The 18,209-nt window shown below is 43.9% G+C and overlaps 1 protein-coding gene across 3 annotated transcripts in view; it reads right to left on the reverse strand.

The window, feature by feature from the left end:
- Positions 1 to 18,209, reverse strand: part of OXSR1 (oxidative stress responsive kinase 1) — a 136,043-nt gene that overhangs the window by 15,935 nt on the left and 101,899 nt on the right. For all 3 annotated transcript variants that reach the window (XM_075922856.2, XM_089776801.1, XM_089776802.1), the window contains exons 8-9: positions 17,043 to 17,176; positions 15,533 to 15,581 (exon numbers count right to left, since the gene is read on the reverse strand). In XM_075922856.2, the coding sequence (XP_075778971.1) occupies positions 15,533 to 15,581; positions 17,043 to 17,176 (183 nt within the window). The remainder of the gene's footprint in view (positions 1 to 15,532; positions 15,582 to 17,042; positions 17,177 to 18,209) is intronic.

The raw sequence follows: 18,209 nt of genomic DNA on the forward strand, positions 1-18,209 counted from the left end.
AGAACTTAGAAGCAAGAGGAAGACCAAACAAGAGGAAGACCCTTGCTCAGTGATGAGGGAGAAACAATAACGGGAAACTTGGAAATGGCAGAGATGACTTCTTTGTTTCAGTCTTCACCAAGAAATCTGATGAAGGAATGCCTAACAGTGAATGATAGTGGGAAGGGGATAGGTTTAGAAGATAAAGTAAAAAAAGAACAAGTTAAAAATAACTTAGAAAAGTTAAACGTCTGCAAGTCACCAGGGCCTGATGAAATACACCCTAGAATACTCAAGGAGCTAATAGAGGAGGTATCTGAGCCTTTAGATATCATCTTTGGAAAATCATGGAAGATTGGAGAGATTCCAAAAGACTGGAAAAGGGCAAATATAGTGCCTATCTATAAAAACGGAAATAACCCAGAAAACTACAGACCAGTCAGTTGAACTTCTGTGCCAGGAAAGTTAATGGAGCAATTAAGGAAATCATCTGCAAAAACTTGGAAGATGATAAGGTGATAGGGAACAGCCAGCATGGATTTGTAAAGAACAAATCTGTCAACCAATCTGATAGCTTTCTTTCATAGGATAACGAGTCTTGTGGATAAGGAAGAAGCAGTGGACGTGGTATACCTAGACTTTAGTAAGGCATTTGATACGGTCTTGCATGATATTCTTATCAATAAACTAGGCAAATACAACAGATGGGGCTACTATAAGGTGAGTGCACAACTGGCTGGATAACTGTTCGCAGACAGCAGGGCTGTGTCCAGACTCAGGGGTTTTTTCGAAAAAAGTAGCCTTTTTCAAAAAAACTTCACCTGCGTCTAGACTGCAGCCGCGTTCTTTCGAAATTAAATCAAAAGAATGCGGCTTTTCTTTCGACGGTGGTAAACCTAATTCCACGAGGAAGAACACCTTCTTTCGAAAGTGCTCTTTCGAAAGAAGGCGTTCTTGAAAGCAAACAGGCTTTTTAGAAAGAGAGCATCCAGACTCACTTGCTTTTTCGAAATTCCACGTCCAGCTTGCTTTTTCGAAATTCCACGTGCAGTGTAGATGCTCTCTTTCGAAAGAGCCTCTTTCGAAAGAGGCTTGCAGTCTAGACATAGCTCAGTTAATGGTTTGCAATCCTGCTGGAAAGGCATAACAAGTGGGGTTCCACAGGTGTCTGTTTTGGGACCGGTTCTGTTCAATATCTTCATCAACTATTTAGATATCGGCATAGAGAGTACGCTTATTAAGTTTGCAGATGATACCAAGCTGGGAGGGGTTGCATCTGCTTTGGAGGATAGGGTCATAATTCAAAATGATCTGGACAAACTGGAGAAATGTTCTGAGATAAACAGGATGAAGTTCAATAAGGACAAATGCAAAGTGTTCCACCTAGGAAGGAACAATCAGTTTCACACATACAGAATGGGAAGTGACTGTCTAGGAAGGAGTATGGCAGAAAAGGTTCTAGGGGTTATAGTGGACCACAAGCTAAATATGAGTCAGTGTGATGCTGTTACAAAAAAAGCAAACATGATTCTAGGATGCATTAACAGGTGTGTTGTGAGCAAGACACGAGAAGTCACTCTTCCGCTCTACTCTGCGCTGATTAGGCCTCAGTTGAAGTATTGTGTCCAGTTCTGGGTTCACATTTCAAGAAAAATGTAGAAAAATTGGAGACGGTCCAGCGAAGAGCAACAAGAATAATTAAAGGTCTAGAGAACCTGTGAAGAAAGGCTGAAAGAATTGGGCTTGGTTAGTTTGGAAAAGAGAAGATTGAGAGGGGACAGGATAGCAGTTTTCAGGTATCTAAAAGGGTGTCATAAGGAGGAGGGGGGGAAATTGTTCTTCCTGGCCTCTGAGGATAGAACAAGAAGCAATGGACTTAAACTGCAGCAAGGGAGGTTTAAGTTGAACATTAGGAAAAACTTCCTAACTGTCAGGGTGGTTAAACACTGGAATAAATTGCCCAGGGAGGTTGTGGAATCTCCATCTCTGGAGATATTTAAGAGTAGGTTAGATACATGTCTATCGGGGATGGTCTAGACAGTACTGGGTCCTGCTGTGAGGGAAGGGGACTGGACTCTATGACCTCTTGAGGTCCCTTCCATAGTGTTCTATGATTCTATGAATTTTAAGGAGGAAGCCCAGTACCGTGCATACAGTGTAATAAATCTCAATAATGTGTAAGCAGTATCCCCTTGCATGAAAAATTCCTCTTACACCCTTGTCCATTTCATACACAGCATACAGAATAATGGCCAGACCAATGGTCCATCTAGCCCACTATCCTGTCTTCCAACAGTGGCCAGTGCCAGATGTTTCAGACTGAATGAAAACAACAGAGCAATCATCAAATAAGGATGTTAAGGACTAATTGACTATCTGATAAATCGATTTCCACCCCCTCTGTTGCCTCTACCAGACACAGGCAGCAAAAAGGGGGGCGGGGCAGAAGAGAGGGTACTTCAAAGCAGCAGTGCCACACAGAGCCCATACCCAGGCCACTATGGAGTTTCAAAGCAGCACCACATGGAGCCCAGGATCAGCCAGCGAGTCCCCAGCAGACTGTGGGTTCTGGGGAAATGCTGCACCGAACCCAGGATCAGGTGGGGAGTCTCCAGATGACCCCCGGCTCCATGTAGCATTTCAAAGCTGGCACCCGCAGATATCCTGGAGTCAGCGGGAATTCCTGCTGACCCTGGGCTGCACACGAAGTTCCACATTCCTCCTTTGAAACGTACAAGAGCCCCAATAGGGGCTCTTGTATATTTCAAAGGAGGTATGCGGAAGTACCTAACAACTAGTAGAGTAGTGGATGTAAATTCCATCGACTACTCAACTTGTAAATTCATTGTTAGTTAACATCCCTATTATCAAGTGATCCATCCCCTCTTGTCCAGTTTATGGATATCCAGAGCATGGGTTTGTCTCTGATCATCTTGGCTAATAACTATTGATGGATCAGCACATCCCCCCATTAATTTATCTAATGCACTTTTAAACCAGATTATACTTTTGGACTTCACAGCATGTCCTGGCAAAGGACTCCACAGAAGTTAAGTGTGCCTTGTGTGAAAAAAAAGGTACTTCCTTACATTTGTTTTAAACCTCCTGCATATTAATTTCATTGATGCCTAGTTCTTCTGTTATGTGACGTGGTTAACACTTCTCTGTTCATTCTGTTCCCATTCATGATTTTACAAACCTCTATTTATATGCAACCTAGTTCTCTGTTTTCTAAGTTAAACAGTTCTCATGCATTTTCTCTTCTCTTGTGGAAGCTCTTCCACATCCCTAATCAGTTTTGTTGCCTTCCCGTGTACCTTTTTTAAACTCTAATATTTTTTCCTGAGATGGAGTAATCAGAACTGCATGCAGTATTCAAGGTGCAAGCATTTCATGGACTTCTATATGGCATTATGATATTTTCTGTATCACTATCCCTTTCCTAACAGTTCCTAATATTGTTAGTTTTTTTTGATTGCTACTGCATATGGATCAGATGTTTTCAGAGAACTATCACAGATTCTGTTGGGATATGTAAGAATTAACAGGGGTCTGAAAAGGCAATATAATAGTGGTAGGGGTCTTGCCAGAGCAGGCATTGTCGTATTTTTCCCCCTTCATCCTTGCAGCCAGGAAAGAGAGATAAGGGTCTGGACAGAGCACGTATTGTCCCTTCTGATGTATAAAATGCTCTTTCCACAGGTACCTGCAACTTTGAAAGATGGTTGCACTAAACAGTGTCCTCTTTGTTTTGTCTTTTGTTTATTCTCACTTGCTCTGTAAAAATACTTCCAGAGTCACATCCTTTAATCTCTGTAACCTGCTGATTCGGGAACTATGTAATGTAGAAAAGTATTGATCTAATTCAAAATCCTGTTAACAGCAGCAGGTATAATAATATTAATCACCTGCTAATTAATATTCATTATATAGGTGTTAACATTACTAAATAAGGATTCTGGGGAAGTAGTGAGAGATATGAATTAACATACTAAAATGGATAAGGGAGTGTAACTGGTGCCAAATCATTGCTCACTCAGAACGTGGTGTTGGGGATCCAGGATGAAGGAGTATCTACAATAAAAAGGTTCATTTACTCGAGCCACTCCTGATCCTCCTGTTTCTTCTCACATCTGGCATCATGAACCCCATGCCTTCCCAGTATCTCGGTGGGAAGGTCCCTACTTTGTGGTAGATGTGATTCACCCTTTCTTGATTTGTTTATCCCATTAGGGTCAGCGTTGGTGGGCTCATGTCTTAGGTAAAGCATTATCATACCCTGTGGGCTTCAGCCAAATGCCAAAAGGAATGAAGTGATTTGTTTTTCAGAAATGTGCACATTCCTATGGATGATTCCTGAATCTGCATGGGCTGGATCAGACCCAACTCGTTATACACCTCCTGAGCCAGTGGATATTGAAGACGACTGTTGCAGGGATTGACCCTTAGCTCAACTAATCATTTCCTGGAGGACGTCATTTTAACCCTGGGAAATATCACTGAGTCTCTCATAACTAACCTGGTAACTAGTGTTCCCTCCAAGACAGGGATGGGTAAGATGTGGCTAACAGGCCGGAACTGGCAGCCAAGCCACCAGATCCAGCCCACGGCCACCTCGTCAGTATCCTTACTACTTGACTTTATTATTTCAAGTGATCATCTCAACTACAAGAGTTCTTATTTTTCCTCAAAGTAAAGAATTGTGTATTTGCATGGAAAGGTTATCAAAGGAATTTGTGTAAAGCTAAGCAGATGCTAGATGGGTTTAATTAATTTCTTGCTGTTTTAAATTTAAAAAAGCAGACAAGAAAACAAAGGACATTAAGGCCTGTTCTGAAACTCTTTGAAGTTAATGAGAATCTTTCCATTAACTTCTTTGGACTTTGGATCTGGTTCTTAAAGCTGCTGTTGTAAATTATTGGTTTTGAAGTAAATAATTTAACTAAAAAGAGTAATGTATTATGGTATTTACTTCATTTTATGTCCTCTAACAAAAACAAACATTCAGAGAAAAATATTTTCCCTACCTTTTTGCATACATAAAAACAAGAACTGATAAAGGCCCTTGTAGGGCAAGAACTTTCATGGTCCACTTTTATTTAAAATAGATATCGAGTAACATTTCTATACATTATGAAACCATTTACCTTGGTGTTTGTGAGTACAGACAACTGCTGTCTGATCACTAACTCTATGTTCTTAGTTGCAAAGCCTCCGGTTGAATATTTTGTGGTATTAATGCAATGGGGAGGGAGGGATAGTTCAGTAGTTTGAGCATTGGCCTGCTAAACCCAGGGTTGAGAGTTCAATCCTTGAGGAGGCCATTTAAGGACTTGGGGCAAAAATCTGTCAGAGATGGTACTTGGTCCTGCTGTGAAGGCAGGGGACTGGACTCAATGACCTTTCAAGGTCCCTTCCAGATCTAGGAGATAGGCAATCTCCATTCATTAAAAAGCACAATTGTTTCAAAAAACACTAGTTACCAAGATGATTGAATTAATTAAATCTGATTAAAAAACCCTAAATGTATTTTTGTTTCATAGTTACTGTGCTATAAAATCTCCATCTTCACACTAGAGGGTCTAAGTGGATCACAAAAACAGCTAAAGCTGCCAGACAGAAAAGGGGGGAATAGGGAGATGTTTGAATTGTAGATGAGGTGGAGAATGGCTCATCACACTTCAGAAACACTAGGAAACCAGCTAAACAAACATGTAAGTTTTAGTCTCGTCTTTAAGAAGCGCTACAATATTGTACAGCAGTGGTATGCACATGTGGGGAGGCAGGGAACCTAGAATGTCCTCACAGTCATTCAATCACTGTCTGGACCTGGCCTTTATTATAAAGCAGTGGTCACCAACCAATAGATCAGGATCTACTGGTAGAATTTGGAGCCTCTGACAGGTGATCCTGACTGTTTTGGCTGGAAAGCTATCAAGCGCTGGTGCTCCAGTTGCCCCTCCACCCACTGTCATGCTGCTCCTGTCCTCCGTGGGAGAGAAAAGGGGGTGCTGATGTCAGGGTATCCCTCCACTTCTGTACCCTGTATCCACACAGAAGGAAATGGAGGGAGCATAGCAATGCAAATCTGTCACTCTTACACACTGTGTGCGTGTCTGTTATTCTCACAAACACACACTGTACTTCACTCATCTCCCGACCCAACACACATGTAGGGGATTGTTGTTGCTTCTTTTACTGCTTGCAAAGTGGGTTATTTTTGGTTTTTGACTGGTCTGTGCATTTCATAATTTTCATTTCTCTTTTTCACTTAAATTTAATTCTTTGAGGAGTAAGTTCTAAAATGCCCAACCTGCTGTGACTGGAGTAATTATCCCCATGGTAACTGCTGCTACTGGAAGTGGCTGGCATGTCCTTGCAGACCCTGAGAAATGCAGAGCAGGGGGTCTCCATATGCTGTCCTTGCCTGCAAACACCACTCCTGCAGCTCCCATTGATCAATAAGGGGGAACTGTGGCCAGTAGAAGCTGTGGACTCAGTGCCTGTAGAGGAGGGACAGCTCAAAGCACCATGGAACCATTGCTGTGCGTGTCAGTGGCTTTCAGGAGTGCTGCAAGGCCAGGGCAGGAGTAAACCTGCCTTAACTCCACTGCTCCACCACCCGGAAACCGTCTCAGTTAAATGGTGCCCAGCCAGAGCCTGCTTCCTGAACCTCCTCCTACACCCAACCTCCTTCCCCAGACGTGAGTCCCACTGCACCCAAACTCCTCCCTACAGCTTGCACCCAGAAACTCCTCCTGCTCCCCAAACTCCTACCCTGGGCTAATCATGGAGCCCCTCCCACACTCCAGACTCCTTGCCCCAAGACTGGAGCCTGCCCTCAACTCCCTACCCCAGCCTCATGAGTGAGCCTGGGGGAGGAAGGGAGATGGAGTGAGCAAAAAAGTGATCTTCCGGTCACTGGAGACAACTGCTATAAAGGCTAGAACCCACAGACCATTAAAAATCCTCCCAAGACATCCACATCACCATCCCCCAACACTACCCACATCTGAGCCCTACTCCCCTAGCAAACCCTGCTCCATGACTCACTTAGCTTCCTGCTTCAGGTTCCTGCCCAGAACACACTTGCCTTTCCATCTGGAGCTTTCCCAGTGGCGTAGGTTCATAGGAACAGCCGGGCAGGCACCACGCGGCCCTGGCCACAGCTCCAGCCCTGGGGAAGGAGCTGTGGCCTAGTTACACCAAAAAAAACAAACAAAGGAAGATTATACCTAGTTTCCTGTCTACAAGTGGCCAGCAAATGTTTTCAGCTGCATCATGGACTTCGAAGCCTATTTATTGTAGGAATGACCCTGACCCAAGTCACCTGAGGGACCATTTCAGCCTGACTGATCTGGTCTTTCTTACCAGCTACATTCCAATGAGATGATGAAACTATCACTCTCAACGGTGAGTCTTCTCAAAACAAAGGCAGGTTTTTGTCACAGACTGGTCCACAAATCCGCAACTCACTTTTTGCAGGAAAATCAGGATGAACACTTTCAAAGCAATTTATGAAATCAATTTCTTCCATCTACAGGCAGTCCCCAGGTTACGTACAAGATAGGGACTGTAGGTTTGTTCTTAAGTTGAATTTGTATGTAAGTCGGAACTGGTACATATTTGGGAGGGGGGAGGGAACGGGGAGCTGGAGTTAGGTGGAAAAGACCCTGATTCTCATACAACTTCCTTATTCTAAGAAAAACACATACTGTTTTGATATGCAGGTTTTTTTGGTTGATATTTTAATTAAAAATTGATCATAAGTTTCAGTGTTTCATGCTATATCCAAATCTTCGTTTTGGGGTACCTGAAAGATCCCAGTTATTCATTTAATAATCAGAATCTTTGTTTTTTATAACTAAAAAAAGTTTATTCAATGCATATTACTGTTCCAAATAGAATTTGCTGCAGATGGTTCAGTGAAATGGGTATTAAGTGTAATCAATAGTCATTGGAGAGCACAGTGAAATATGGATACAATCAAAGCTGTTGTTGTATCCTGCTGAGCAGAAAATGGAAATCCCTTTCTGTGAAGTGTGTGTGTAAAATTAATCCTGTGGATAAATTCAAAGAAAAATTATGTGTTGGGAACAGGCGTTTAGCCACAGGTGGGTCCTCATTGTCCACTCACCCACTTTGCAACCAGACCCATCCCCTCGGGGCTTACCCTGCTCCGCTCCAGCCAGGGTGTGGGGTTGGGGCTTATCCCCTCTTCCCTTCTGTCCTGCTCCTCCCCATTCTTGCCCACCCACACCACTGGGTAATTTTTCAGCTTCACCTCTGCCAGGCTGGAAGGGACTTGTTAATTTCACGTGACGCTAACAAGATACTTGGAGCTCTAGTGCTGAAGAGGGAAAAGAGCTGTTGCTCCCAAGGTGGGGACTGTAACACAATGGGTCTCACTGCCTGCTGCTCCTGCTGTTTCCTAGGAAATTAATTTTTCTGCTCTGGGGTGCCCCCTTTTGGCTGGTGTCTTGTTCCCCCCAGCAGACCCGCATCCTCCGCAGCGAGAAAAGCCACTCCGCGTCTTCCTGGTCTGCTGGGCGGAGAGGGGGGAGGCGCTAGTTCCGCATCTCCCTAGTCTGCTGGGGGGAAGCGCCCCCTGTGGCGGTGACAGTGGGGGAGGCATCCCGCACTAGCTGCCCCCCCCCCCCCCCCCCGTTTGTAACTAGGGATCCGACGTAAGTCGGATTGATGTAACCTGGGGACTGCCTGTACTCCTTGTACAGTAACACAAAGTCATTTCTCCTGATAGGACACAGGGGTGGTACCATATAAGAATAGTTTGAGTTCTTTAATCAAAGGCTGAAGCCAATATCAGTTTGAAGAGGACTTCCAAATGTGAACTTAAAGGTTTAAACTTTATACCTTTATGAATATGCCTCTTTAAACCTGCCGAGACACAATGAACACTTCTGAAGCCTCTCAGAATCCCAAAGTACAGCAGAGTGAAAACTGACCCAACTAAAAAGCAGCAGTTTCACTTCCTTCTGTCTGTGTAAATTTTGCACAGCGGCTGCAAAAAAAAAAAAAATCCAAGGGAACAATTCCCTCAAACTGAAAATTTAAAATGGGAGGTAGGAGAGATTCTCATCTACCTTTGAGAAATCAGGAGACTTAGGAGACAAATGCTTCTTCACCTTCCAGCAATAGGAGATTTTTTGAAATAGACACTTCAAATGTATTAGCAGGTAAGTTTGAAGGGTTAGGAACAAGCTACCATGTTAGCTAGAAGGCTCAAAAACTTCCACTGGCATGGAAAGTGATTTAGTGTCTTAAAATTAAGACCAACTAACTCAAATGTAATAAATTCAGGAAATTAAGTTTATTTCCTATATCACAAATAAATTCAATGCCTGCTTTGAGAATCACTGAAGAGAACCTTTAAGAAGGAAATGCTATTCCAGCTGGCCCAGCACTCGCAGTGAGCGAGCCATCCTGGACTAGGGAGTTTGTCAGACCAGGGGGGAAAAAATCAATGCTGAGCAGCTGGCTGCCCTGCTGCCGGCTCCCTCTCCCTGGGGCCCCCCAAGGCTGGGGCTCCCCACTCAAGCTGGCCCATCCCTGCTGCCAGCCAGCTGCACCAGGAGTTCCCAGTCAAGGCCTCCTAGTCACTGTCAGCCTCACTACATCCAGGGGTTCCTTGACCCTGGGTTGCCCGGCTACCACCAGCTCCACTGCTGTGGCCCATCCCCTATACTGCCAGGGGCTTCCCAGGGTTTGTGCACCAGGGTTGCCAGGCCAGCCCTGCTGCCCCCAGGGATTCCCCTAATGGGACTGGCACTCCTCAACTGTCAGCTAGTCCCACCATCGGGATTCCCCAGCTGTTCCAAGGCCACTGCCCAGCACTGCTGCTGCCTGGCCATCCCAGCCCCACTGCCACCAGGGAATTCCCAGGGTTTCCCAGCTGCCACTGACTCCGCTGCCAAGGGCTCTCTGGCCACCTGACCCCACTGATAGCGGGGGTTCCCTGGCCATAGCCGAGGCTGGAAAACTGAGGTTAGGGTCTTGTCATGGCTGCTCTTGGGGTGGAGTAGCATAGTGGGTGGCTACCCCATGTGCCAGGGCTGGAGCTGAGGCTGTGGTGCAGCTGCTCCTAGGCCGGGGCCGCAATGCTATTTTTAGTACCAAGGCCCAAGATCCAGCTCTGGCAGCCACCGCATGGTCTGCCCTAGTCACAGCTCCAGCCCTGGGGAAGGGCTGAAGCTAGGGGCAGAGGTGAGTGGCCCAGCTGCTCCTGAGCAGCCAGTGCACAGTTCTGCAGAGGACATCGGTGGGTCTCAAATTCTTGGTGCGTGTCCGCACAGGTGCGCACCTTAGAGGGAACGTAGCTAGTAACTAATGTGAAGACCATTCTTTGAGGGGAAGCCTGTGGCCAAGTTCAGCAAACCTTTACTGCCCACTTTATACCACTTTTGCAGGATGCCTGCTGGGGACTATGGCCTGTGGGATTAAAAGAGACCAATGTGGCCAACCAATTAAAGGAGTACTGGGTGTTTAGAGCCAATTGGCACACAACCCTTGGGGAATTCACACTAGCCCAATGTATCCTCACCATCAAAGGCGTCACTATAGGGCACTGGACCTCAGCCACCCTCCCACAGTCTGGGGTTTGCGGTGGGTGCAGATGGAAATGGGTCTCAAGAACCAGTATGGCAAGTCCAGGTTGGGTAAAACAATACTCCATTTTTAGTAGGGTCATAGGTATTCTATCTGCACATGGGGTTAATATGGGCAGGACCTGGAATACTTGGGAAGGACAGTCACAAGAACCACTGCTCCTACGGCGTGCAAAAGCCAGGCTCCCCCAGCACTGGGTGGAACAAGGAAATAGAATTTGTTGGGAGGGATCAGCAATGCTTAATGATCAGGCTCTGGACTACCCACATTTTTGTGTTAGTCTCTAAGGCACTACAGAACTATTAGTTGTTTTTTTTTTTAAAGTTTTTTTCAATTACAGGCAGTCCCCGACTTACGCGGATCCGACTTGTCGCATCCGCACTTACGAACGGGGCTTTCTCACCCCGGAGCTCACAGGCAGCGATCAGCCTCCTCGACCTCCGGGGCGAGAAAAGCTGCTCCCAGTGCCCCTGGTCTGCTGGGGACCGTCCCCAGCAGACCAGGGGCACCGCGAGCAAACCCGCAGCAGCGGCTGGTCAGTTTCAGCAGTGGCTGAATCAGGACTCCTGGGGCAGAGCAGCTGGGGTGCTGCTGGGTTGGTCCAGTAGCACCAAGGAGCGGTGCTACTGGAGCAACCCAGCAGCACCCCAGCTGCTCTGCCCCCAGACGTCCCCAAGTCAGCCATTGCTGAAACTGACCAGCGCTGACTACAGGAAGCCTGAGGCACAGTTGCTCTGCCTTGGGCTTCCTGGAATCAGCTGCTGATCAGTTTCAGCAGCAGCTGACTTGGGGTTCTTAAGTTGAATCTGTATGTAAGTCAGAACTGGCGGTCAGTTTCAGCAGCGGCTGAATCTGGACGCCAGTTCCGACTTGCATACAGATTCAACTTAAGAACAAACCTACAGTCCCTATCTTGTACGTAGCCCGGGGACTGCCTGTACAGACTAACAGCCCCTTTGAGGCTCTGGAGGGTGGGATTTGGTTGGCGTGATTTCTCCCTGAAATTAAAAAACTCCACCTATTGGATTTATATACAGGCCATGCAACATCTTAACCTGAACAGACACCTGAAGGTGCCAACTAATTGGACTAAAGAAATACCTGAGCCTACCTGGATATATTGGGGCACTGACATCAGTTAAAGTAGCTCCAGGCTGAACAATGTCAAGCACGAATCTTGGAAGCCCGGACCAACTTAACCGCCTGCAGATTGTGCTTGGACTGTTACAGCCTGTGCCCTTCGGAGAGGCCTATCAAACACCTCATTCAGGCCTCAGATGGATTATCCATGCGGTCAGGATTTCAATCTTACTGACTATATCGTTAATTCTACTGATGGCAAGTTTAAGGGTATTCACTGCCCTGGTCACTCCCCAGAAACCATACTTATAAGCCAGTAACCGACCCCATGTGTGACCTCCCTTTCCTATCTCCCCATAGTATGACCAGCAGACCAAGATACCAGGCAACTGGAGAAAGATCTCTAGTCACCGGCCAGTGTGTGGGAAGGAGGGGTGCCTGGGCCTTTCTTTGAAAGAGTGGGGGAGTGTTGGAATATGTAAGAATTAATAGGGATCCAGAAAAGCAATACAATAGTGGGAGGGATCTGACCAGAGCAGGCATTGTCCTTTGAACCAGTTTTTCCCCCTTCATGCTTGCAGCCAGGAAAAATAAAGGGTCTGGCCAGAGCAGGTACTGTCATTTCTAATGTATAAAATGCTCTTTCCATTGGTACATGCAACTTTGAAATATGGTTGCACTGAACAGTGTCCTCTTTGTTTTGTCTTTTGCTTATTCTCACTTGCTCTGTAAAAATACTTCCAGGGTCACATCCTTTGTAATCTCTGCAACCTGCTGATTCGGGAACTATGTAATCTAGAAAAGTGTTGATCTAATTCAAAATCCTGTTAACAGTAAACAGGGGTGGGTATAATATTCATCACCTGCCTATTAATATTCACTGTTTAGGAGTTAACATTACTAAATAAGGATTTAGGGGAAGTAGTGAGAGGTGTGAATTAACATTAAAATGGATAAAGGAGTGTAACTGGTGCCAAATCATTGCTCATTCAGAACATTGTGTTGGGGGCCCGAGGGGAACGAATATCTGCAATTAAGAGGTCTATTTACTCCGCTCACTCCACATTTCCTGTTTCTTCTCTTACAGAGTCCAAGGTTCCCTGTAAGTATGTGCTCATGTGGCCCGCTCAAGGGAAATTCAAATGCTGCCCAGCTGATTAGCAGTGTCAATATCTAGGTTGTGTTTCTGCAGGTGGTGCACATCCATGCATGCGTCTCTGCACGAAAAAGTTATTCCATACGTGGATGGAAAAACTTCCTCTCACCAATGGAAAATATTAGAGGGAACATCGACTCCAGTATCTTTTTCTTCAGTGGTAACTACTAACTCAGCTTCCATAATTTTGGACATATAATAATTGGGACTATTTTCTCCAATGTGCATTACTTTGCACTAATCAAAAGAGAGAGGGGACATGACAGCAGCTTTCAAGTACCTAAAGGGTGTTATAAGGAGCAAGAAGAAGAGTTATTCTCCCCATTCTCCTTAACATCTGATGATAGGACAAAAAGGAATGGGCTTAAATTGCAGCAATGGAGGTTTAGGTTGGACATAAAAACTTTCTAGCTCTCTGGCTGGTTAAACACTGGAATAAATTGCCTAGGGAGGTTGTGAAATCTCCATATCAGAGATATTTAAAAGCAGGTTAGACAGACACCTGTCAGGGATGATTTAGATGGTGCTTGGCCCTGCCATGAAGGCAAGAGACAGGACTTTATGACCTCTGAAGGTTCCTTCCAGGTATCCAATGATTCTATGTATTTAATCTGTCATTTTGTTGCCTAGTTAACCAGTTTTGCAAGATCCCTTTGTAAGTCTTTGCAGTCAAATTTAGACTTAACTATTTTCAGTAATTTAGTATCACCTGCAAATTGCCACCTCACTATTAACCCTTCTTCAATCAAATGAGTGAATATGAGACACATCCAGCCTGGCTTATTAGCATCAACAACACTGGTCATTCAACTGACTGCTAGCTTCTTCTGCTATACCCTGGACTCTATAATTTCCACTCCAACTCATCTGGTGAAGTGGGTTTTACCCCCAAAAAGCTCATGACCTAATAAATTTGTTAGTCTCTAAGGTGCCACAGTTGTTTTGATAGTTACAGATCAATATAGCTACCCCTCCAAGACCTCTCATCCAGATTATTTATAAATATATTAAATAGCATTGGGTCAGGTACAGATCCCTGAGGATCTAGCTATTTTCCTCTCTCCACTGTGAAAACCGACCATTTATTCTTACCCTTTGTTTCCTATTTGTTAACCAGTTATTGATCCATGAATGTGTCTGATTCCCCCCCTCCTTTTTCCGACCAGTCCCGAGCCAGGGAATTTGCCAGACCAGGGAAGAACAATGCTTGCCCCTCTGCTGCTTCAGCCAGCCATAGCACAGGGATTCTTCATGCTCCCGGTATCTGGTTCTTTTCTAGTCTAGTAACTCTCCAGGCCCACGTGCGCAGTTTTTTCCCCATGAGTGCTCCAGCCCCAGAGCACGCACAGGTGGTGGACCAGGAAAACCCAGATTAGAGAGGTTCAACCTGTACTAACAACAAGACAAATCTGAAATCTCATTTCTGTCTTAAACAGCCAACAAGAAACACATTTCCTTGTTTCCAACCTAATATGAAATCCCTTAGCCTCTCTCCACACCGCTCAAAACACACCTTGAACAAGAAAGAAAAATACTCCACACTGATCCAGTGACAGATTTAACTGCCTTTTGGTCTAGATAGGCGTTTTATACCATCTTTAGTATGGGATAGGTCCAGCTTTCAAGAGGATACAGCACTTGCTGCTAGTCTATGAGAGCCCTGAAACACTGCAGCTTACTCATGGCATCATAAAGTAGAACCTCAGAGTTACAGACACATCAAGAACGGACACTGTTCATAAATGAACAAAACGTTATGGCTGTTCTTTCAAAAGGATACAACTCAATGCAGCTTTGAAACTTTACGATGAAGAAAAATGCTGCTCTTAGCTATCTTAATTTAAATGAAACAAGCACAGAAAGTTTCTTTACCTTGTCAAAACATTTGTAACTTGCCTTTTATGATGTTAGTAGTTTACATTTAACACAGAACAGTACTGTATTTGCTTTTTTTGGTCTCTGCTGCTGCCTGATTGCACATTTCTGGTTCCAAATGAGGTGTGTGTGGTTGACTGGTCAGTTCATAGTTCTGGTGTTCATACACAGAAAGTCTCCTAGATGGTTTTCAGAGGTTTCTAAAATCTGAGTTACATTTATTCCCCCTCAGACTTAATTTACATTTGTACCAATGTGAAAGGTATGTGTAGCCACATGGGACAGTCACATGCACTGCAGAATGCAACTACATGTGGTAATGGAAGGCTCTAGAAGGGGGGAGGCAGTGGGAAAAGTCTCCACTTGAGCTGGAGTCTTTCCCAATTGTCTTCCTCTGCCAAAGCCTTTCTACTTTACTTGCCTCAGAGGTGCTGCACTGCCTAATTTATATCCATGCCAGCTGGGCATGCTGTAGCTAGCTCCACATCGCTGCAAGTGTAGACATACTTTTAGTTGACATTAAGAAGTGTGGGGGGCGTAAATCCAATGGAAGATTCTAAAATAATCTCTAAGAATTTTTCTATAGTCCATGAAAGATGTTTCTTTAACAGAATACATGATTTGATAGCATATGAAGGTTTTATGTCATTCATTTGCAACAAACAGACTAACTTGTAAATAAAACAGCCATTCCAAACTCACAGCAATAAAGCCTCATACTGCCTTACATATTTCATTATACATAATATTTCCCTTCCATATAATTTTGAAATATAATTTTGGAATGACAACTTGAGATAGAAAATTTTATCATACCTTTGCTTTTGTGAAAAATTTGTGTCTTAATAGCTCTGCTGCTGTTGGTCTATTAACAGAAGAGGGAGAAAAATAGTTATAATTATTACTTTCAAATGTAATATTCTTCAAAGCTGCCTGCCCCATTCACTGTAACCGGCCTATAACATGGAAGATGCAATTAGTGCACGAGTTCCATTCATAGGCCTCCGGTAAGTAACATGGTAACATTCTGAATCTTAGGTTGCTTACTCAGGTAAGAAAAAAAAGAAGAGGATTTGTTTTTAATCGGACACAAATGTTTCTGCTTACTGCCACTTATGCTCAACACCAGCTTTCTGTTAGGAGAGAGAAAAAGTTAACATGATTGCAATGGAACTGCTTCATTCTGAGAGCCTCAGTGGCTATGCCTACACAGTGCAGAACAACCTGGGGCTGGCCCATGCCAGCCAACTCAGGCTAATGGGGTTGAGGCTATTGGGGTGCTGTGTAGACTTCCAGGCTCTGGCTGCAGCCCACGCTCTTGGACTCAGAGGTGGGAGAGTTCTAGAGCTTGGGCAGCAAGCCAAGCCCAGTACTTTACGAAGCAATGAGACAGCCTCACAACCCAAGACCCGAGTCAACTGACAGGCCAGCCCTGGGTGTTTAGTTGCTGTTTTGACACATCTAATAAGGACAGCAAAACTGATGGCTCTTTTCCAGATGTATGTGTAATGCTGACAGGCAGAACCACATATGCATTTCCGCTCACTCTAATGCAGATGGTTACTAAATACTAATTCTGCAGGTTAGTTATCTTTGGTAAGTGACAGATATTTAGGAGCTTTTAACCCCCTGCACCGTTTGGCTGAAACTGGTTTGTGGTCTCTTCTAGATGATGTTACTTTGTCTTACTCCTCTGTACTTTTTCTAGCACAATGGGACTCGGATTGGTGCTTCAGGCACCCACCACAGAATAAGGAAAAATAGTAATTAACTGGAAATTGCAAGTCCATTTGCTTCCCACCACACCTTCAATAACATTCAACAAAAATTACCTACATCTGAGAAGATGAATTCAAACTGCTGTATCAGGATATTTTAAAGGGTATGCAGAGTTGAGAGAATGTGTTATTGGAAATTTGCCAGTGTTTATGTAGCTACACTTAGTACATATGCCTAATAATCAAATGAGTTAAGAATTTAAAAACAATGTATTTACCTGTATAACTTAAAATATACATAGCTCATAACCTATAATTTCTGATGTTCAAAAAATAGTGCAGCTTGAACCCAAAGTGCAACAAAAATTGCAATTAACTCTCTGGGAGTACTACACTGCAAGCTGAGAGCTAGTCCGAACTGATTAATCAGAATGGGAAGTCGTGTGTCTTTACCAGTCGTATACAATTCTGAACATCAATTCCTATTTTTAAAAATAACAGTGATGGCCAGGAGAACTTACTTCTGCACAACAGGTCCTCTGCCATCATCTTGGCTCAAAGATTGGAGAGCTACAACATTTAGTCTGAAATGCTGGCAGTAGCTTTACCTTTTTTCAGGGTCTTTTTGTAGACATGATGAAATCATCTTCCTAAACGATTTCCCATACTTCTTCAGCATTTCTTTATCTTGCACACCCGTCTCCAATGAAGGTGGATCGTTCTGTAGTGTCAGCATTAATACCTGAAAGAATTAAGTCCATTGGAAACATCTAGGAAGACCAGAAATTCTTAGAAGTCTGGTCAAGGAAACCGGACATGTACAGCAGTTTGATGCATTTTGAGGATGCACATCTTTAATGTGGTAGGAGTTGAGATACTGGCTTCAAATGGAAAAATCAAGTCAGAGTAAGTTTTCAGGTCAGTCATGCCAGTATGACGTAGCCTCAAAGGGAAGATAAAAGGTGCATCATTTCTGCCAAGTTGGCACATTCTATAGGCACTGGTCATATAAGACCTTAGATGAAAACGTTGCCTTCAGATTTCCCTGCAGCTGTCTCAGACATATGGGGAAAAGGGAGTTAGAAAGATATACAACTAATGAATGTAAAGACAAAGGATAATTCTCTCACACTCTTGTGCCAAGTGGATGCTTTCTTCTGTTCCACTCAACAAACCAAAAAGGTTCTGAAGAAAAAAAATTCTGACCATCTTACTCTGTCACATAGGTACAGGTTTCACCAATGGAACCAGCCTGAGGCATATTTAAAAGGTTTCCACTGTTCTAAAAATGCAGTGGTCTATCAATTCATGCAGAATTATACAATCAAATGTAAATGGAGGTTAATGTGCCCAAATCACAAATATTAAAACAATCTTAACTGACCTTTATATTGCAGGATCTGAACTTGAAGTTTGAATATAGTAATTGTAGAACTGAGTGCAGGTCACAAAATCAACTGTAAAATGTTTTTAAAATTCCATTATCACAAAGTATTGTTAAAAACAACATCTGCTAACTCAGAGAATATTTGTCAGAACTCATGGTTTCCTGGTTCAATTTTACTTTGCAGACTTGAACTGCCAAACTGGTTTCAAATCTAGTCAGCGTTCATGTTAACAGTGCCCCAATCTGCAAAGCAGCCATGAGTTCTGACAAATATTCACCGATATAGTAGATGTTATTTTCAATAAAAATTTAGTTACTCAGGCAAACCTCTGCCTAGACTCTTATTTCAGTTTAATTTATTTCAGGTTACCTTCAGTAAAGAAGTGTG

The sequence above is a fragment of the Pelodiscus sinensis genome, chromosome 2 (assembly GCF_052426305.1).
Source record: "Pelodiscus sinensis isolate ZL-2025 chromosome 2, ASM5242630v1, whole genome shotgun sequence".
NCBI classification, from domain to species: Eukaryota; Metazoa; Chordata; order Testudines; family Trionychidae; genus Pelodiscus; species Pelodiscus sinensis.